General features: G+C 42.1%; 1 protein-coding gene across 1 annotated transcript in view; it reads left to right on the top strand.

Moving 5' to 3' along the window:
* fez1 (fasciculation and elongation protein zeta 1 (zygin I)) overlaps positions 1 to 22,217 on the top strand; it is a 92,499-nt gene extending 70,282 nt beyond the window's left edge. Inside the window, exons 6-9 of the mRNA XM_059957249.1 lie at positions 6,769 to 6,849; positions 8,934 to 9,009; positions 10,194 to 10,259; positions 17,170 to 22,217. Of these exons, the coding sequence (XP_059813232.1) occupies positions 6,769 to 6,849; positions 8,934 to 9,009; positions 10,194 to 10,259; positions 17,170 to 17,186 (240 nt within the window). The 3' untranslated portion in view covers positions 17,187 to 22,217. The remainder of the gene's footprint in view (positions 1 to 6,768; positions 6,850 to 8,933; positions 9,010 to 10,193; positions 10,260 to 17,169) is intronic.
* Positions 22,218 to 23,313: the final 1,096 nt, after the last annotated feature.

Here is a 23,313-nt window from a genome sequence, read left to right as displayed (position 1 = left end):
GTAACTACTGGTATTCCATAGGGTTCAGTGTTGGGACCACTTCTTTTCACATTACGTGTCAATGATTTTGATGATGGAATTGATGGCTTTGTGGCAAAATTTGTGGACGATAGGTCGTGTTGAGGAAGGAGGGAGCCTGCTGAAGGGCGTAGACAGATTGGAAGAATGGGCAAAGAAGTGGCAGTTGGAATATCGTGTAACAAAGTGTATGGTTATGCACTTCGGTAGAAGGAATAAAAGCATAGATTATTTTCTAAACAGAGGAATTTCAAAATTTCAAAAATCCGAACTTGGGAGTCCTTGTGCAGGATTCTCTAAAGGTTAGGTGGTAAGGAAGGCAAATGAAATTTTAGCATTCATTTCAAGAGGACTAGAATATAAAAGCAACATTGTAATGCTGTGGCTTTATAAGGCATTGGTCAGACTTAGAGCTTTGGGCCCCTTATTTAAGAAAAGACCTGCTGGCTTTGGAGAGGCTCCAGAGAAGTTTCACAAGAATGATTCGGAGAATGAAAGAATTTACTTATGAGGAGCATTTGATAGCTCTGGGCCTGTACTCGCGAGAGTTTAGAAGAATGATGGGGGAATCTCATTGAAACCTATTGAATATTGAAAGGCCGTGATAGAGTAGATGTGGAGAGGTTCCTGTGGTAGGTGAGTCTAGAACCAGAAGGCACAGCCTTATAATGGACAGGCGTCCATTTAGAACAGAGATAAGAAGGAATTTCTTTAGCCAGGAGGTAGTGACTCTGTGGAATTCTTTGGCACAGGTGGCTGCAGAGGCCAAGTTATTGGGTATATTTAAAGTGGACGTTGTAAGTTTCTTTCTACTGCCCTTGCAGTGCATTGAATACAAAGCTATACAAGGAGTTAAACACCTCAAAAATCACCAAGCCAGAAGCTTTCTTCAGGTTTTTCATGAGAAAACTTTGTGAAACTGCAAAAAGTTAGTAAAACATTTCTTAGATTCAATACAGAATCATCATGCACCTAAATATACTAATATTATTGATTATTCTGTGTATTATTGGTTATATACATATGCAACATTCTATAGCAATGCCGTGGACTAGGGTGAACTCGTGGCGCAATGATAGCTTAATAGTGATGAATGCCAAACATAATACTTCTTTCAAAGTGCATCTACTAAATGGTTACCAATACCAAGATGCTCAGGACTCACAGATATTGCTGTTTCAATGGCATATAAAGAGTGGATGGAGATGAATGTCTTTCTACCATGTGTATTTCAATTGAAATCCAAATTAACCCACGCAGGAAATGATGTAAAACAGCTTATAAACAGGAAGTGATGTTTATATAAAACAAACTGCATGCTAAATGAATACTCCCCTCCTCACATCCACAATGTCAAACTTAACTACTGAAAATGAAAGTCAAATGATTGTTTCATTACGCCTTTGGCAACAGAATGGACAGTCTCAGAGACTAGACTTAAGCAGTCTTACTGCACAGTCTTTAACCATTTTTGCTTTGAAAATGTCGTCCTTGAAGACATACTTGTCTGATGAACAGACTGATGACACAGTGCTCACTCAGAATGATGATTGGCTGAGGTACCTCTGAAATGAGCTGTGCTGTCTTAATACATCCTCCAACTCGCTAGAAATGAGAAAGTACAGGTGACAGAAGTGTGTATTGGGGTTCATTTTGGATCTAGTGATCATAGTGCCATTAGAGTCAAGATAAAAGTGGAAAAGGATCGATCTGGTCCTCTGGTTGAGATTCTGAATTGGAAAAAGGCCAATTTTGATGGTCTATGCCACAACCATGGATTCAGCAGTGCAACAGATACAGCAATTGTGTTCGTGAATATGCACATGTCAGCTAATTATTATTTCATTGTGATGGTATTTAACTCCATTCTTTGTGTCGTAGCACTTGTCGAAACTTGAGCAAAGCACAGCAACATTTTGCTGACTGTTTACATTTGGCTTTGCCTGAGAAATTGGACTGTCGAGTCAACTAACTCTGAAGACTAGCGGTATTCATTTTACGTTTCGTTATTCCTTTCAGCCACAGCGTTGGCTTCATTTTCTATTTGAGAGTTTTAGTTAATGGTCCTGTTTGGCCTAGCATTTGTTGTTTTCTTTTCCCTCTAACTCTGTTTGCATTAAAGTCTGAATTATCGGCCCACTTCAGTGTCTCTCGCTCTGCATGTGGGCCATATCCGAACGTAGCGACTGTATCAGAAAGGATCTGGCAAGTGTGGATTCGGACAGGTTGTTTTCTAGCAAGTGAAATTTTGAGAGTATGGAGTTTGTATGTTCCTGTCAGAATAAAAGGAAAAGATAACAATTTTAGGGAATCTTGGTTTTCAAGTGATATTGAGAGCCTGGTTAAGAAGAAGAAGAGGCATAACAGATATAGGTCGGGAGGAGCAAATGAGGTACTTGAGAAGTAAGAACTGCAAGAGGACACTTAAGAAGGAAACCAGGAGGGCTAAAAGAAGGCCTGAGGTTGCCCTAGCAGACAAAGTGGAGGAGAATCCCAAGAGCTTATACAGATGTATTAAGAGCAAAACAATAGCAAGGGACAAAATTGGTTTCTTGAAGATCAGCATGATCAACCATGCATGGAAAGAGGGGGGGGGGGGGGAATCTTAAATAAAACCACAAAACATAGGAGCTGATTTAAGCCATTCAGCCCATTGTGGCTGCTCCAGCATTCCATCACTGGTAATTTATTATCCCTCTCAACCCCGTTTTCCTGTCTACTGTTTGTAATCTTTGATACCCTGGCTAATCAAGAACCTATCAACTCTGCTTTAAATATACTCAATGACTTGGCCTCCACAGCCATCCATGGGAATGAATTCCACAGATTAACTACCCTCTGGCTCAAGAAATTCCTCCTGAGCTCCGTTCTGAATGGATGTCCCTCTATTCTGAAGCTACGCCTTCTGGTCTTAAACTATTGGAATCATTCTCTCCATGTCCACTCCATATTGGCCTTTCAATATTCACTAGTTTTCAATTATGTCCCCCCTCATCCTTCTAAACTCCAGTGCATACAGGCCCAGAGCCATCAAATGCTCCTCATACATTAACTCTCCATTCTTGGAATCATTTTCATGAACCTCCTCCAGACACTTCCCAAACTTTTTCATGAGCTGAAAACTGCTCACAATACTCCAAGTGTGGTCTGGCCAATGCCCTATAACGCCTCAGCATCACACCCTTGCTGTTATATTCTAGTCCTCTTAAAATGAATGCTAACATTGCATTTGCCTTCCTTACCAATGACCCAGCCTACAAGTTAACCTTGAGGAAATCCTGCACGAGAACTCTGAAGGATCCCAGAAAAAACAACAGAAGGAGCACATCACTAAATACCCAACCACCAAAAACCAACCCCTTTATCCATTGCTTTGAGGTGTCTGATGTAGGTAGTTCATGACTCAGCAAGGTAGCTTCTCCATGAGCTTTGCGCCTGGCTTGCGATCTCCTGCCCCACATAGGGCAAGCTCTACAAGTATCCCATTAGCCTCATTTGCTCTCTCAGAAAGCAAGAACTGGAATGGAAGCATGCCATTCTCAAATAATAGATGTTCCTTTATGAACTGGTGTATTTCCATATGACTGCAAGATATAGGAGCAGAATTAGGCCATTTGGCCCATTGAGTCTGCTCCGCCATTTTATCATGTTGTATTTCCATATGATTTGATGGCACAGTGACATACCTAGTAGAGCCGTAGACCTCCAGTGATCCAGGTTCAATCCCAATCTCAGGTGTTGTCTGTATAGAATGTGCATGTTCTCCGTGTAACTGTCTTAGCTTCCTCTGGGTGCTCCAGTTACCCCACCTCCACATCCTAAAGATGTGTCATTTGATAGGTGAGTGGGCTGTAAATTGCCCTTACCGTGCTGTAGCGGTAAATTCTGGGGACATTGATATGTATTTGGGAGATTTTTTGAGAAGAGGCCATTTGGCCCATTAGGTCTGAGCCTGCCCTCAGACGAGTGCTATCCCCCCAACTTACTTCCTTGCAACCTATTCTTTCATATGTGACCATTAACCCCTATTTCCCCCAATTCTCTGACCAGTCATCGACACTGATGGGTGCAATTTCCAGTTCTCCTCATGGACTGGGGCTTGGAAGCCGTGGTGACACTGGGCAGTTATGATGGTAACTCATGCCTGCAGGTAACTTTACTGCGATGGGCAATACCCTCACTTGATGTCAGCGTATTTACTCTGCATACAATGACTAGAAAAGGAGCCTTATGCAAGAGACACTTACTCAGCATTGAATTCATCCTCAAGGTGCAATTGTCTGATTTTCTGCATTTCTTAATGCAAATATTTTTACCTTTCACCCTTTAGCATTATGGCTATCGACTGTATTCAAATGAAAGACTTTCCCACACGCTTCCACTCAGTAATCTCCTCCCATCAGTGAGGGCTGCCCAGGTAAACATCAGCCTCACTGGGAGGGATGTGACACCAAGGAACATCAGATAACCTGTGTTGTTCTCTGATGCTTTATAATGGCATCAGCCTGGGGAGTAATAGAAAGTTCAGCACACCAGCTGGGAAAGGTAAGGGTAAGCAGGATCTTTAAATCTTTAGTGACCTTTAAAGAAACAAACAGATTTCAGTAAAAATGCCTTTGACAATATATGGGTATTCACAGACCACAATATGCTTTTATCAACTTAATCAGTGTTTGTAATTATAGTCACTGGAGTTTTTAATTTGTATGCAGCATACTCCCACAAACAATAGTGAAAAATATGACTGGGCTTTTTATATGTTGATTGTGGGATCATGTTGCTCAAGATGACTGGCATAGGACTTCTCAAGTCCACAAGAGCTGACACTGAAGGGAGAGCCTTAGAATTTTTTGAAAGACAGTGCACCCTCAGTCGTCAAGTTCGGACTTTGTGTTCACATCCTACTCTTGGCACAGCTTAATGGATGGACAGAATAAAATAATCTGGAAGACAGTCCCTGTAGCACTTGCAAACATGGGCGCCTGAGCAGCAGAGCAAGTTTCCATTATGTTAGTTTCTGGCTTAATTAGATTTTGTTAAAAAATGACATTGAGGTGGTTGTGGTATCAAATGACTCTTTCCACATTGTGACTACTGATTGCCTGTGATAAGTTTGCTCAGGCAAACTAATTATTGGCCGTACAAGTTAATAGTATGAAAGTTAAATTATATATGATTTGGGAAATCAGTCATGGCTTGAGTTGCAAAGTCATTGATCATCGTGGATTTTTATTGATCCACCATTCATGGGGTACCTTCAGCTGCCAAGGCCCAGAATTCTGGTAGAACTTCCCTAAACATCTCTGCCTTGCCTTTTTCCTTTCGTGCTCTTGACACATACTGTTTTGGTCAGTATTTGGGGAATTTGCATTAAGAATCTCCTTGTGTGACTCAGTATCAAAATGATTTGTGTAACAACTGTGTAGTGCTGGTCCTACCTCGTGTGACTGGTCGTGGCACTCTTGATCAGAAAATGAAATTACATAGTAATACACTAGGTGCCAGTAGTCATCAGAAGCTGCAGGTGTCAGAAGGAGGCAGTGAATAGAACACACTCTTCTGGAGGCAAGTTTTATTTTTAAGAAAACAATATATACAAAATATTTACATGAATAAGAACAAATCAAAATTCCAACATTATGTTTAGGTTTTAAATCTCAGATATCAAATGAAACCCAAATTCCTTGTTCGTTAGAATCAGGGAGATTCATTAGAATAACCTTTATTACTTTGATTTCTCTAATTAGATCTAGTGTTATTCCCTGTTTAAAGGTTTACAGACTAACCTTTCCTTTTTATTTATCCCTAGTTAGTTAAAAAAACTAATTAAATTCCTATTCTTAAGTATTGTGGTTAAATTCAGTTTCAGTTCCAGGTCAGTGGGTCTACAAATTGAAATTCAAATTTAAAAAATTATAGATTTACAGCTTAACTCCTGTCATGACAATTCTCCAACATCACAACTTTTAAACAAGGTAAATCTCATTCAGTCACTTATCAAAGTCTTTTAAAAAAAATCAGTTCTTGCAGAAAATCAAATTCAGATCCTTTGAATGAAAACTTATACATCCAACCATATTAAATCCTCCACATAATGAAACATTTTGTTCCCATGCTGGTTCTTCGACCTTCGGTGGCTCATCATCTTCTTTCTTGGTTCATTGGGTGAATTGGTGGGTCATCCACAGAAAGTTGATTCACAATACTGTACTTACACAAAAAAAAACTGACCAAATCCATTGGTATCATTTAACAAAACTCATTTTTATAATACGGTAGAGATCTTGGACACTCGTCTCTGTTGATATTGTCTTATTGTAGCTGCTGCTTGTTACAGCCATAGCTTCACTAAAACTTTTATCACTATTGTTTCTCCTCCAGGGGTTTCACCCTGAGGGTTTCAAGTAAGTAGGATAGAGATACTCACTACTAATTCCACTTTTAACAGTTTATATCTTTAGCTTCTCACAGTTTCCTTCAACTCTCTCACTTGTCCACACCTGCATCAGTAACGTCTCATTCTCACATAGTTTTTTCCCCCAAGTTCTCTTTTATTTAAAATTCAGTGAACCTCGTTTTCATCCCTCCACAGGTGGAGCTTTATAACATTACATCTTTTGGGTTTAATTAGCCTGGGTTACACCCGGGCTGTGCTGTTTCTATGGTAAAGGTACAAGGTGAATCCACTGTTGCCATTATTGTGTGTCGCCTGTAAGTTCTTCTGATGACCTCCACTCCTCTATCAAACAGCGTTTCAGCATGGAAGGAATCTCCAGTGTCATCCAGAGTGGCATTCGGCAGACCTTTGGAAACTCGGGCAATGACAAACAGGTAACTGTCTTTAGTGTCATTTCCCTGTTATACTGTCCAAATTTCCCATTGAGCTAGATTTGTGAACCCGTAGAAATAGAGTCTCCAAGAACTAAAGATTGATTTTCTCACACAAGCCGGAAGAAAAATCTTAAAAATAATAAAAGGTAGAAGATTATCATTCTCATTTTTCATAAGTGACTAAAATGCTAATTAGTGACTAAAATTTTGAGGACAGGGAAAAGATGCCTGTTTGAGTGGGCAAGATGGTTGGAGGTGGAAAGTAAATTTATCCAACAACTCCATAACATTGGATGATAAAGAAAAATAATTAGATTAGCTAAAACTGCAGCAGTAGCCAATATCTTTCAAAGTCCACCTACTAGGCAAGTTTATTGATTCTATCTGCATGTAACATTTGTTGACATACTCAGCAGTATTATATTGTGGGAGTGACTCCAAGGAATATCTGCTTATTCTCGAATTGAGTCGGTCCAAGTTAAAGCCACTCTTCTAACAGCAGAATGTAAATAGAATAAGTGCATCATAAACACAAGCAATTTTGCAGATGCTGGAAATCCAAAGTAACACACACAAAAATGCTGGAGGAAATCAGCATCTATGGAAAGGAATAATCGGGCAGAAAATTCAAAAATCCAAGGTGCAAATGAACTTGGGAGTCCTTGTGCAGGACACCCTGAAGGTTATCTTGCAAGTTGAGTTGGTGGTGAGGAAGTCAAATGCAATGTTAGCATTCATTTCAAGAGGACTAGAGTATAAACACAAGAATGTAATACTGAGGCTTTATGAGGCACTGGTTAGTCCTTATTTGGAGCATTATGAACAATTTTGGGCCTCTTATCTCAGAAAGGATGTGATGGCATTGGGTTCAGAAGACTTTCATGAGAATGATTCCAGGAATGAAAGGGTTATCGTATGAGGAGCGTTTGACAGCTCTGGGCCTGTCCTCACTGGAATTTAGAAAAATGAGGGGGGTCTCATTGAAACCTATCAAATATTGAAAGACTGAAATAGAATGGATGTGGAGAGGATGTTTCCTATGGTGGGAGAGTCTAGGACCAGAGGCCACAGCCTCAGAATAGTGGGGGGGGGGGGGGGACGTCCATTTAGAATGGAGATGAGGAGAAATTTCTTTAGTCAGAGGGTGTTGAATCTGTGGAATTCATTGCCACGGGCAGCTGTGAAGGCCAAGTCATTGAGTATATTTGAAGCAGAGTTGATAGGTTCTTGATTAGTCAGGGTGTGAAAGGTTATGGGAGAAGGCAGGAGAATGAGGTTAAGAGGGAAATGGACCAGCCATGATGAAATGGTGGAGCAGATTGATAGGTCAAATGACCTGATTCTGGTCCTATCTCATATGGTCTTATGGTCTTAAAAGGTCGATGTTTCAGGTCAAGACCTTTCATCAGGACTGTATTTAGTGTCACTTTTACAGAGAAAGTGCAGTGTACTTGGACAACCAAGGTGCAAACAGACTAAGTGCAAAAGGAATTCACATGTTCTGGGAAAGGGACTAGATCACGCAAGCCTTAATTCATGGAATGAAGAAAGTTTAGGTTGAAAGTGAATGATGAAAGCGAATGTTTCTACTTTTACCCACCTGATGAAGGGCCTCGGCCCGAAATGTCGACTGTTTATTCCCCTCCATAGATGCTGCCCGACTTGCAGAGTTCCTCCAGCTATTTGTATGTGGAACAAATGATAGTTCACTATCATTGTTGAATCACTCTTTACATAATTGAAGCAGGGTATTGGAAGCTTTACAAAAAATGTGTCCCATTTATTTCTAAATACCAGCTTTACCATTATAGTGAGAGCATAGATTTGTCAGTTTGTTTGAAAGAAATCTCAAGTGTATATATGTTTGAATATTTTGTAGGTACAGTAGCCATTACTGGTGTGAGACTTTTGACTTGGGATGATGAGAATCCCCCCAGTTGTACTTGGACTTCCCTTCTTGTCACTTTGGGATGGTCCAGTTATAAGGAGTTATATGATAAAGCAGATCCTTGTCTAGTCATGAGATGGAGAAAAGCAATGATGTTTCTTTCACTTCATTAATTGTGCTTGTTTCCTGTATCTAGTACCTAACTACAGTGATTCCTTATGAAAAAAAGAGCACTCCTCCAACTGTTGAAGATCTTCAAATACTGACCACAAGTGAGTAACATGAAGTTCTGCTGCTAGCTTCACTCTATTTGGATAGCTTTCTTTGGTCAAATTGGCATCCAGAGGTTTTGGAAGTGCTGCCTAAAGGCCTTGTCAAGATTGAGGCATGAGGTTCTCCGTCGTCTAGTAATTCAATGGCAGAAGGATCAGCAAATAGAGGATATGAAGGTGATTGTAAAGCATCTGCAGGTGACATAAGAAACCACATTGAATTCTTCTACACTGTTTGAAAAAGTCGTGTGGGCAGATTCAATTGTGGCATCCAAAATTATTAACTGCAGGGGTAATATGTCAAATATGCTGGGCCATGGATCAATAGTTGGGAAATGTGATTAGCCTGAAGTCAATTTGATGCCAACATAGGTACGATGGGCTGAATATCTTTCTTCTATTCTACATCATAAATTTCTATGATAAATCATCCAGTGTGATATTAATTTGGTTGCTACTCTAAAGCATTATCACAGGGGTAATGGTCAGCTTCTGTGGGTTATCATTCCACATTTCCATCATGTAGCTGGTGATATCAACATGATAAACAATGAGACATCTGGCTCTTCCAGTTTTAAAGTAAGAATTCTAGTAGCCGCTGTACATCTGGCAAACTCCCACAAGCAGTAGTATCATATTAACCAAATCATCTATTTTAGTCGTATTAGAATTGTTACAGCAAGAAAGGTCATTCACCCACTGAGTCTATTCTGGATTTTAGCAGAACAACTGTACCAGTCCCCTTTCTCTCCCGATTGCCTGTGGCCCTACAAATTATTCAATCTTGATTCTGTTTCCCCTACTCCCAAGGGAAGTGAACTGCAAATCACCTGCCAAAAGTTTAACTGCTATTTCCCTTCTTATTACTATTCTGTTATTAGCTGAGGACATTTACCACAACGATGGAAATTGTTGGCACCCACAGGAAAATGCAAAAGGGTCTCCATTTAGCAACTCATCAGAAAGATGGCACCTCTGGACAAGTTGTGTTCTGTCACTCTGAAAGAGCAGAAGTCCTTCAGAATTGCATTAAAAGGACAGCCAGGATTTGTACTTTCAGGAGTTGGGGGCAAAAAGCAAATTTAAAACAGGAACACAAAGTAACAAGGGTCCAAAGAAATTATGGCAAATGTTTTGGAAGTCTGAATGTTTGAAGTCACTAATCAAACTATATTTTTCTATAGTTCTTCTGGCTATGAAGGAGGATAGTGAGAAGGTTCCAGTTTTACTGACTGACTACATTTTAAAAGGTAATTGTTTAAGTTAAAATACAGTATATATATATATCTATGTTGCTTACACAATGAACAGTGGACTGGCCTATTTCAAATCTTCTTTTTTGTTTTCTTCATGACAATTGATTGAATGTATGTATTAGGGAAACTGGAGGAAGATGGCAGCCTCACTCATGGGGATGGTAACAATTCGATAAGACAGCAATTAAATTCTTCTGGAACAACAGAGCAGGCTCATAGAGCCAAGGAGCCTTCTTCCCCTACTTCTGCTATTCTTTTTTGCTCTCTCTGACCTTCATGAGTGCTTTCCCTTTCAGGAACCCAAACATTGGAGATACCCTGAGCAAGTGTGCTTCAAAGTGACCAAATATAACCTGGGATGACTTGATCTTCGTTATCCCAGGAAAATGTTCAGCTGTAGTGCTGATCCTTTAAAGATGGAGACAGCTTGATTTCTGAATGATCATTAGTGTTGACAAGTACCAGACCAGTTTATATGGCACATGAAACACTCTGGTTTTCTCAACTCCAATCTGGGCCACTCTCTCAGTAATTGAGACCCTGCAGCGTGTTTCATCCTCTCCACTTGGGCCACGTCTCCTTTATCGACTGCTGAGCAGCTGCCACTTCCACAGGACTCAATTCCTGTAACTGGTTTGTCTTCAGAGCAGTCAGGTTACAGTAAACTTGTGGAATGGCACCATCAGAAGCTCCCAATTGATCTACCTCTTGATCCTGCCTTTGCCATCCCTCTGCCTTCACCATGATGGCAAACTGACACATGGCCTTCACTCCTGGGGCAGAACACTCTCCCACTCTTCATCCCTGTCCAGTCCCTCATGCGCACATCAGGACAAAGCATCAGCATCAATGTTCCTGCTTCCTGGCCAGTACTTCAGGCTGAAATCATAGGCAGACAATGCTGCCAACCACCGATGGCCTGTGGCATCCAATTTTGCTGGGGTCAGGATATAAGTTAGGGGATTGTTGTCCGTCCTCACCTCAAGCTTGGCACCATAGAGGTAGTCACTCAACTTATCCACCACAGCCCATTTTAATGCCAGGAACTCCAACTTGTGCATGGGATAGCTTTTAACAGAGGGTGACAGACTCCAGCTGACAAACGCAATAGGTCTCAACCCTGTGCCCTGATCCTGATACAAGATGCCTCCTGAGCCTTCTCTGCTGGCATCCATGTGCAGTACATATGGCAACCAGGAGTCTGCAAAAGCCAGCATCGGCACCTGAGTCAGCAGCTTCTTCAGCGAATGAAAGGCCTCTTCACATTTCACATCCCACCTCGGTCCAAAAGGCTCTGAAGGGCTAAGATAATCTTTACCCTCCTTTTGTCATCCTCCCTTTCTTCCCCAAGGGAGGGTAACCACACAGAAGCTAATTCAATGGGTGACTCACTTTTGTGTAGCCCTTCAGGAGCCTCTGATATAACCACAGAACCCAAGGAACAAGCGCAAAGTGCTCACAGTCTGGGGCCTTGGCCATGTGGTCATCACCTCTATCATAGATCGATCTGTAGCTACTCCAACCTGTGAGACCTAGTTGACAGACGTCTTGCAGAACTGGCACTTGTCCAGGGAATGTTTTAACCCTTCAGCTTTCAGGCGGCCCAGCACCTTCAGCATCTTTGCTTCATGTTCGTCCAAGGTGGACCAGAACGCTATGAGGTCATCCAGATACACCAATACCTCAGGCAAGTTCATATCCCCCACCATTTTCTCCATGACACACTGGAAGTTTGCAGGAACTCCTGAGGTGCCCTGGGACATCTTTTACAACTGGAAGTATCCCAGTGGACATACAAATGCCATCTTTTCTTTGTCAGCCTCACTCATGGGGATCTGGTAATATCCACTCCTCAAGTCCAGCACACTGAACCACTTCGCACCACTCAGACAGGCCAGCGCGTCTTCGATCCTGGGGAGTGTGTACTGGTCAGGTACGGTACATGTGTTCAGAATCCTATAGTTTACACACATCCGTACCTTCCCATTCTTCTTCCTGGCCACTACTATTGGAGACAAATAGGGGCTTCAGGACTCAGTGATGATCCCAGCTTCCTCCAGCTTACACAAATGCTGCCGCACATCTTCCACCTCTGCAGGGGCCAGTCACCGTGACCTTTCTCTGAACGGGGTGTCCTCAGTCACCTGGATATTGTGACGAGTGCTCTTGAACAACCCACATCAAACTGGTCAGTGGAAAAGACACCTTCCAGTTTCAACATCTTCCCTATCAACCTCCTCTTCCAACCCGCAGGTACTGGGGAGTCCACGAAGTTGAATGACTCAGTGGTTAACTTTCCCCTTTTCTAGATAGTTTCTCCCCAGTGTGTCTCACAGGGACGATAGGCATTACCATCACTGGGAAAAGATGCACCAGGGGCATCCCCCGCTTGAAGGTGACCTCCCTCTTCGTAGTGTTCCTAACAATCACTGCCATCCTGCTCACCTGTACAACCGAGGGCTTCTGCAGTTCAAGCCTCACCAGTACCCCAGCAGGAAATTCTGACTCCTCCTCTGGTCTTCTACAGCATCCACCAAGGGGGCCTCGCCCTCGGGGATTACAGGAAATTTGGGGGTGCCCGTCACTCTCACTACATCCCCAGGCCGTAACGTGATTGGTTTTGACTGGGTGAACCACATAGTCCCTCGTCTAAACTCAGTAACTGGCCCAGAGTGGCCACACACTTCCTCGAAAGCAGCTCGAAATACCAGGTGAACAGGCAATGTTCTCAGAAAGCTCTCTCCATGAGCCTCCTCACAATAGGAGTGTTGGTTCCCACAAGGATTGTGGGATTGATTGAAACTCCACCCTTCTCAACAAGGTCAGGACAAACCAGCAATAATGTATCAAGGACCTCAGCCACTCCAACACTGGCATCCGAAAACTCCAGCTTCAATGACGGATAATCACCTGCACTAACACCCCAGATCTCTAGTGCACTGAGTGGTGTCAATGGTAAATGTGTCAAATACTGGCTCTAAAATGGACGGTACAGCAAAGTGACCTGCGACCCTGTGTCAAGAATGGCTCTAGCATAAATACCCTCTATCCATAGCGATACACTGGAGCTTGGCCCCACTAACCCTTCAGGAATAGGGTTTTTTCTTTAGGGTGTTCCTTGATATACTGCTGGAAATGTGTTCCCCCTGATATGCCAGGCCGTTTCCTCACTGGGTCTCTTCTAAGTTCCCTGACGTCTCTCTGCGTAGGTACTCGGGGGCTCACTCTCCACCTGAAGTGTCCCTCTTCACCACAGTTATAACGGACGATACCAGTCGCTCCCATTCTCCTGGGAACCCAACCACTAGCGGCCCTCTACGTAGCCCGTCCCCTTAGGGGGGGTCCACCTCCCTATCAACTCCATCATACCGGGGGGGGGGGGGGAGGCACACCCACCGAAAACAACCGAAACATCTCAGTTACCAACTCTGCCGCAATCTCTTTTACCACTCCCCGGGGCAGGCTATCCATGGTCACTTCTTTGCAGGGGGCTGTACCCTGCTGATGGAGCCCCCACCTCCCGCGCCTCCGACACATTCTCCTCCTCTCTGATCAGCTCAACAAATGATAGAGTGGGGGGCACATCTTATGAGACAGTCGGAGACCCCATGTGATCGGGTCCTGGGATTGGGCACCTTTCACTATTTGGTCCATTATTAACTGATCCACTTCAACCAACTGAATGGCTCCTCTATGCTACAAGCAATCAAGCTGCCTACATTTCTCATAAGGGTTACCAAGACATCAGCACAAATGTTTGTTCAGCACACATATTAATAATGTAGCTCTGTAAGCTGTACCCTTTGAATCTTGTTTCCCTCTTTTACCATGACATCCATTGGCCTTAATGACTTTACAAGTTGAGGAGAGGTGAGGGCTCAAAATATTGATGCAATTACAAAGAAGGCATGACATCGGCTATCTTTCATTAGGAGATTGAGGAGAATTGATGTGTCACTAAAGGCACTCGCAAAACTTCTGCAGATGTACCATGGAGCATATTCTAACCAGTTGCATCACCACCTGATATGGAGGGGCCACTGCACAAGATCAGAAAAAGCTGCAGTATGTTGTAAACTCAGCCAGCACTATCCTCCCCAGCATTGAGGACACCTTCAAAAGGTGATGCCCCAAACAGGCGGCATCCATCAGTGAGGAGCCCCCTCAGCTCGAACGTGCCCTCTGCTCACTGCTACCATCAGGGAGGTGGTACAGGAGCCTGAAAACACACACTCAACATTTCAGGAACACCCTCTTCCCATCTGACATCAGATTTATGACATCAGACCATGAACACTACCTCACTATTTTTTCCTCTCTTTTTGCTCTAGTTATTTAATTTAATTTTCTTTGTTTATATATACTTATTGTAATTTATAGTTTTTTATTATTATGTACTGCAATGTACTGCTGCTGCAAAACAACAATTTTCACGACATATGTCAGTGATGTTAAATCTGATTCTGATTCTAAGACTCATAAATAGTAACAATAACCATTAAAGTATTGTTGTCTGTGATGAGCGATGGGCAACTGTTTGAAAGGGAAGATCTGTCCATCATTTTTCCACATCATTGAGTCCTGCATGCAGGTGATTGTAGGTGGGAGCGTGAGGTGAGCTGGAAATCAGATCTAGAAGATTGCAGTGGTTCAAGGAAAAGGATGGATGGAAAGGCAATAAGCACTGGCCCTTCCAGGAATGCACTAAAAAACTAATAATTTTTGAAGTCTGGCGGTAGAGTTTTAAAACACAAGAAATAGAAGCAGGACTAATCCATTCAGCCCCTTGTGCCTGTTCTGTCAATCAGTAAGACCAGGGCTGATTCTTCATCAAAGCATCACTTTCCTGCACTAATTCCAATTACATTTCCCTTAATATCCACGTAAGAGGCTCAACTGCAGTGAAGGGAGGGGGTCTCATCACAGCAAGGGACCCGATCAAAACATGGTCACAGTTCAGAGTTTGATTAGCCTATTACAAGGAATTGGGAGCCTCATTACAGTCCACTCTACTATTTCTCGCTGCACCTCTCCCAGTTTCAGCAGATTCCAGTATTGGGGTTCAGTTGTGTCTCCATGCGCTGGCTCAGGCTGCTTGTAAATGGAGGAAAATGACTGGTGATCTGCTGATCTCTGACTTGGCACTAGATCATATACAGCAGCCTCTCAGCACGCCAAAATTGTGCAAAATCCAATTTAGAGCCCTATGGGCCACTAAGTCTGCACTGAACACAATACCAAATTAAACTAAATCTCTTCTACCTGGTCATGACCCATATCCCTCCATTCCTGCATATTGGCTATCTAAAACCTTTTTCAATATCACTACCATATCTCCATCCACCAACACCCCTGGAAGCGGATTCCAGGAACCGACCGCAGTCTCTGTGTAAAAAGCTTGCCTAGTACCTCTCCTATAAACCTTTCCTCTCTCGCTTTGTAATCTTATAGTACATGAAAAGATTGTGTCTACTCTATCTATGCCTTTCGTATCTTATAAACTTCAATCAGGACTCTCCAATGCATCAGAGAAAACAACCTCACACTCTCTAATCTAAACAGCATCCTGGTAAACTTCTTTTGCACCCTTTCCAAATCCTCCACATCCTTCCCTTAATGGGGAGGGGGGGAGGACCAGAATTTTATATAATACTTCAAGAACAGCCTAATCAAAATTTTGTATCGCTACCAACATCACTTCCTGACTCTTGCCCCAACCAATGAAAGCAAGCATGTCATATGCCTTCATTAGCACCCTGTCTACTTCCATGGCCAATTTCAGTGAGCTATGAACTTGGACCCCAAGACCCTTCTTTACATCAATGCTGTTTATCATTCTTCCATTTAGAAACATAGAAAACCTACAGCACAATACAGGCCCTTTGCCCCACAAAGCTGTGCCGAACATGTCCTTACCTCAGAAATTACCTAGTGTTACCCATAGCTCTCTATTTTTCTAAGCTCCATGTACCTCCAGGAGTCTCTTAAAAGGCCCTATTGTATCCGCCACCGCCACCGTCGCCGACAGCCCATTCCACGCACTCACCACCCTCTGCATAAAAAAAACTTACCCCTGACATCTCCTCTGCACCTATTTCCAAGCACCTTAAACCTCTCGTGTTAGTCATTTCAGCCCTCTGACTATCCACACGATCAATGCCTCTCATCATCTTATACACCTCTATCAGGTCACCTCTCATCCTCTGTCGCTCCAAGGAGAAAAGGCTAAGTACACGCAACCTATTCTCATAGGTACACCCTCAAATCCAGACAACATCCTTGTAAATCTCCTCTGCATCCTTTCTATGGTTTCCACATCCTTCCTGTGGTGAGGCAACCAGAACTGAACACAGTACTCCAAGTGGGGTCTGACCAGGGTCCTTATTGCTGCAACATTACCTCTCAGCTCTTAAACTCAATTCCATGATTGATTTCTTTGTAATATCTCAAACTGTGCTGTGACTTCTCTGTGTAGACTGAAACATCAGTCCATATTATGTAGTCAGGCTTTTGAAGCAGACCTCAAAGGCACAACAGTGTTAACAAAAAGCGAAAGCTGATATCAGTACTGAACCTCATTTTACTTAATAGCATAGAAGAGGGCTGGTTGTGAATAATGGCTGGTAAATTCATGTAACAGTGATTCTGCTAAGGTTGACAGCCAAAATACATGCAGGCCAGAAACTCCCCTGAGACAGAAAAATAAATACAACTGCAGTAACTGGAAGTTAATATTAATGTCTAATGAACAATGGGGTCTTGTAATCTCCTGGGATGGTGCTCAGAAGGTATGTGGAGCTTTATCGGCCATTCTCGGGTCTGTGTGTTAAATTTTTATACATAATTCATGTGATGCCTGCCCTTCACAGCTCTATTACATCTTGATTTGTCTTTTGCATTCCAGTTCTGTGCCCAACATAGACCATTGCATTGTCCCCATGGAAGCCAGGATTAGCTGGGCTGCCAGATTCTCGCTTGCAGACTGCACTTCAAGGCCAAAATAATGTCCAGATATGCTAACCACATGAAAACTGTCTCCATCAAGAAGAAGAGAGGGCTCAGCCAATTTGAAAGACATGTGGTCTCTTCAGCTTTGGGAAAGGTTTTGTAAATAATTTATTTTTAAGCATCAACCGATGTTGGAGTTGACATTAATAATCCAATATCGGAAAATCATCAACAAAAAATGGAAACTAACAAGAACAATTTAGCTGTACTTAATCTGTCATGGCTTCATCATTGGGTCGCTGTGTGCTGGGGTAGTGGAAGTCCAGGCCTGTGTATAATTCAATGGCCCTTAGTCCGCTCCTGGTTTGGGAGATTTCCAGTAAGAATTGCTACAGTTCTATCCACTTACTAGGAGGAATATGCAGTGGGAAGGAGAAAAGATTTGGCAATCTTTCCAAAAGCACTGGGCCACCATTTACAGCTTTTACAATGCATTGCAGTCGTAAAGTAGCAAATAGAAGTCCTCACTAAGATAACATGAACTATTACTGGGAAGGGTAAACAGACCAAATAATAGTATTACAAGGGGTTTCTCAGTAACATTTGGCAACTACTATTTAGTGACATCGTTGCCAGGAAAAGACACATTTAGTAAGGTAGATGGAAATAAAAATGTTTTAAAGGACAGTGTTTATTGATTCTGATCCCTAATGATGCCAGCTGTTTGTTGGCATCGTGCTGACTACGCGTGTACCTGATCACGCCTTGAAATCTTTAAACGATGATTAATTGAATTGCTTACAAATTCAGATTAATGATCTCCAGTGGTGGGATAAAGGGCCTTGCTAAGACAGTAGCTCTGCTAAATCATGGTGACAAAGTGTACATCATCTAGTATTTATGCAGTCTTCATGATTGCTCATCAAGCACAATGTACGTCAAGCCACGCCCCTAATTATAGACGCATGAAGGGAATAATCAACCAATCAGAACTGCTGATAACTGCAAGAAGAAATCCACATGCAGCATCATTTAATGCAGAATTCATTCCAGGTCTTTCCCTGGTCAACACTGCCCTCAACTAATTCCCTGTTACCTACTGCAGCCAGCAGCCACCTCTATGTGGTTATTCCAATAAAAAGCCTGGTCTCTAAGCATGTTTTATTTGCTTTGCAATACTTCAACAGCTATTAGCTATTTTCTCTGTTATATAGCCTGCAATAAAGTGTCATCTTAAACTGATCTTCCTGTATAGTGCCATGTTTATAAAGAGCACTTTTTAACTTGTCTTCTCTCTCTCTCTCTCTCTCTCTCTCTCGCTCTTTGATGCCATGTATGTGAGGAGTCCTCTTTACATCCTGCCTTCACCATCAGCAGCCCCTCGCTGCTGGGCGGCCTTTCCTTGGCCTGGTGTCACTTTGTAAGTCACTCTCCCTCAACTCTGGGTTCTCTGTTCTTCTGAAGTCATCTTTCAGTTAATGTTAGATTTTAAACCAGAGCAGTGACAAGCACGATCAACTTTTGCAGTCCTCCGGCTGGCATTAAACCCCTGAATTCCAGTTCGACAGTATAAGCCAGTCCAAGATTTTAACCCAGTGTAAACTCAAGAGGAAGTGGCCTTTTCATCAGGGTAATAATATAGCACTTCAAGCCACAGCTCCCTCTCATTTCAAGTGGTTTCAATGTAATGCTTTGATTTCATTGAAGAGGTTCCCTTCATAATCCAGGCTGAATGAGACGACTGTTTATTTTACAATAACCAAGCACGCAACAGCGTTGCCACAGTATCAAAGCAGCAAGATGGTGGTTGCCAGGGAGGATGAAAGGAAATGTGCCAGATTTACAGCTTCCTACTTCCTAACTCGTGTGATGGTATTATTTTACACAGGGCTGGGTTGATGAGCAATATTGATGCCACCAACACCTAGGAGTCACACTGTGGAAATGCTGAGACTGATGCAAGTGGGAGAGCGGAAGGGCTCCATTCAAACAAATTCCATCAAAAGGAGCTGTTGCTTTCTGATAGCCAGCCCCTGTTCCTCAACTCCTATTGGTCACCTTCTTGCCTAAGATAAAAATCATCTTTTAAGTCATGTCTCTGCCTTATTATATCATCTAAAAGATGACACATATTGTTTAGCACATGACAGATTATGTAAATATCACTTGTTTAGTGCTTCACAAGATATGGGAGCAGAATTAGGCCATTTGGCCCATCAAGTCTGCTCCGCCATTTAATCATGGCTGATCCAATTTTCCTGCCTTCTCCCCTTATCCCTTCACGCCCTGAATGTATCAACCACTGCCTTAAATATACATTGTTCAGGACTGGAGCACCAATGTGGTAATATTGAACAATGAGCAGGATATTTGGTGCTCTGATCCAAATGATTGATGTATTTATTGCCAAAATGAATGCAGTTGATACTAAGAAGGAAAGGCAGCATGTAGACAGTAAATTTACAGCACATGGGCCTTTGAAAAGTCTAATCTTGCAATCTACATTATTCACTCCAGGTCAGCTCCCTACTTTGGTGTGTTTTCCTTCAAACCGAGTGTCTCAATAACCTTTAAAAAATGTTAAGGTGCTGCATTACTTCTCTGTTTAAATCTTTCACGAGACAGACCTGGAATATGGATTCTACCCACCCCCAGCCACCAAGAAGCTACTGAGGTTGGATCTAAAATCCAGTATTATTCTGACAGGCTAATCAAGATCTGAAATGAGCCAACTGACTGATCTGCTGCTTGTAAATGTGGCGTACGAAGATTCACAGTGCCAGTATGCCTTCCTCACTGAAACAAGCTTTCAGTTGTTATCCACAGTCAGATTGAGAAAGTTGCCCCTTTGATAAGGAGGCACCATCAGTTTCAGTTCTTGGTCCTATCCTCATGCGAAGATGAGTTTCCAAAAGGCTCAAACAGTATTTTGATTAAACGTTGCTGCAAAGCAAAGTTAAAACGTTAGACACGATACTTACTGGCGGCAGTTTAGAATTCAGACCTTGCAATGAGAAGGGAATGGATGGCATGTTGAGGGTAATTTTGAATGTCTCTCCACACCCTATTTCAAATAGTTTCTTTTACCTGCCTGGAAGGAATGTGTGTCCAACATGGAATTACACTACACCCCACTGTCTTTGACAAGCACAATCAGGAGTGCATAGGCTGTACATAATACGTTTTGTAGACAGGAGCCAACACTTAGAATGAACAGTGGGGACCTGCTCATAACCTTGAGCTGATACAGCGCTTCTGGACAAAAGTACAAAAATTTGAAATGTTATGTGGAGGGAGGGAGGCGTGGAGCGGCACAATTTTTTATGAAGAGTAGTGCGTGTGTCACTCTGCATTTTCCGGTGCAGTTGCTGTTCTGGAAGTGTAAAAGGAGTTATCATTAGGTTTGTAACCTAAGTTGTCCCTGACCTGAGCCCAGTGTCCAAAAATAAAATGGGTGCTCCTCCAACATTGAAATCAATGATGAGGCAAAATTCATACGAAGAGATATATTGGTTACAAAACCCTGTGCCAATCCTCAGTCCCACAATCAACGTGTGACTTGTGATTTATCCTATTCTAAGTGACTTCATGCAATTTGTAGCATACCCCATATCATTTGAAAAGGACGGCTGTTGAAAAATGGAAGGCGTAGGAGACAGTCACTACAATCATCTGATCACCAATGGTGGAATCCAAGTTAAACTGCACGTACAATAAATAGGTAAAATCCATACAAGAAAACAAAGAATGAAGTAAAATGAAGTCAGCATTTCAGATGTCAAACCTCCATGGTATGAACTTCCATCCAAAAGTCTGTACTAAATTATTAACTGATTTTTACAACGTCACTACAGTAGGTTCTATTTTCATTTCTGAAACATACTGTAGGTGGTTATCATCAGTGAAGAGTGCAGCAATTGTGTAAACAAGACAGGAAATATATCTGGATTGGCTATTAGGCACTTGTATTTCTTTGATAATGAAGAACAAACATGAGTATTGATCAATGTTCTTTTTATAAATGGTGGAAGAATGGAACAAGTGTATGCCTTACTAAATTCCTGTGGCAAAATGTACACAAATTCCCTGTTCTTTCTTTAAAGAGAAGATATCCATTGATCATAGTTTTTTCTTCTCTTTGTTGAACCATTCTCTCTCTTCCTGCTTCATATTGTTGAATTATTTCACACGGTAGGATGCTGTACCGTCCACGCACATTTTGGTGCCACCTTTCAATTGACGCAAGAGAATTTTGCTACAGTCGTGTCTGTGGCAGATTCCCTTGGACATCAAAGCTCATAGAGATGACCGAAGCATCAGTGCATCAGTTATTAAGCTATCATTTGCTTAACATTTCACCAGAGATACCTCTACCCCATTTCCTTCCCTCACAACTACCAGCAGCTGTGTGGCTGGTCAGTTTAAGCTGTTCAACTCTGTTTGTCCTTCAACTCTCAACTCTGGAGTATCATACAAAGAGTTCCTGGATCAGTCAGTGATTGGCAGTATTCAACAGCTATTCTAACCGGCTGAATGGAGTGACAAGCGGACCAGGTAGACCTCGATTAAATTATGAAGTGTTTACTCTCTCAACTTCTGTCTTAGTATTGTAGATAAATTAGTTTAAATTTATTTGTTGATAAGGATGCAATTCTGTACCATATTTCCCATTTCCTAGATAAGAGCAGCAGCTATTATGTGAGGAAAATAGATGGAACACATATTTCCATTTCAGAAATTAAATTTGATTTGTTGGATAGCAAATCATCCTATCATAGATGGAGCTGATGGATTTTAGCATTGCCAATTGGGGTCATTCAAGGAAAATAAAACAGGACTACTTGTTAAAGCCACTAGGAATAGATTTAAATCCAACTTTGCCATTCAATGACAAAACCACATTATTTCTCTAAAACATTGTTCTGTGACTAATGTATGCCAGTTTGTTGCAAAGTATGAAGTTGTAACTGAAAATGCTAAAATAATTGACAATAAAGGTTTGCAATGTTTTATATACATGGAATGTTGCAGTTATTTATAAATCTAAAGGGAAAGGTTGAACAGGTGAGGATTTTATTCCCTGGGGCATAGGAGATTGAGGGAAGACTTGTTATAGGTATACAAAATTACGAGAGGTATTGATAGGGCAAATTCATGCAGGTTTTTTCCATTGAGGTTGGGTGAGACTAGAACTAGAGGTCATAAGTTTAAGGTGAAAGGTGAAATATTTAAGGGATCTCATGGACACTTCTTCACTCAGAGGGAGGTGCAAGTGTGAAACAAGCTGCCAGTGGAAGTGGTGGGTATAGATCCATTGGTAAGAATTAAGAGAAGTTTGGATAGGTAAATACATAGATGAGAGGGGTTTGGGGGGGGGGGGGAGGTTATTACCCAGGTGCAGATAGATGGGACTAGGCAGAACATAAGAACATAAGAAATAGGAGCAGGAGTAGGCCATCCGGCCCATCAAGCCTGCCCCGTCATTCAATAAGATCATGGCTGATCTGTTGGTAAACTCAGCTCCATTTACCTGCCTTTTCCCCATAACCCTTAATTCCCCTACTACGTAAAAATCTCTCCAGCTATATTTTAAATATATTTAGTGAGGAAGCCTCAACTGCTTCCCTGGGCAGAGAATTCCACAGATTCACCATTCTCTGGGAGAAACAGTTTCTCCTCATCTCCATCCTAAATCTTCTAGGCAATGTCCCCTAGTTCTAGACTTACCTACCAATGGAAACGACTTTCCTACTTCTATCTTATCTATCCCTTTCAAAATTTTGAATGTTTCTATAAGAGCCCCTCTCATTCTTCTGAACTCCAGAGAGTATAGTCCCAGGCGACTCAATCTCTCCTCATAGGTTAACCCGTTCATCTCTGGAATCAACCTGGTCAACCTCCTCTGCACTGCCTCCAAAGCCAGTATATCCTTCCTCAAGTATGGAGACCAGAACTGCACACAGTACTCCAGATGCGGCCTCCCCAGTACCCTGTACAGTTGCATCATGACCCCCCTGCTCTTGAATTCAATCCCTCTAGCAATGAAGGCCAACATTTTGTTTGCCTTCTTAATAACCTGTTGTACTTGCAAACTAACTTT

This window comes from Hypanus sabinus, chromosome X2, assembly GCF_030144855.1.
Source record: "Hypanus sabinus isolate sHypSab1 chromosome X2, sHypSab1.hap1, whole genome shotgun sequence".
NCBI lineage: Eukaryota > Metazoa > Chordata > Chondrichthyes > Myliobatiformes > Dasyatidae > Hypanus > Hypanus sabinus.
The sequence above is the reverse complement of the archived record's forward strand: the minus strand, read 5'-3'. Positions and strand labels throughout refer to the sequence as shown.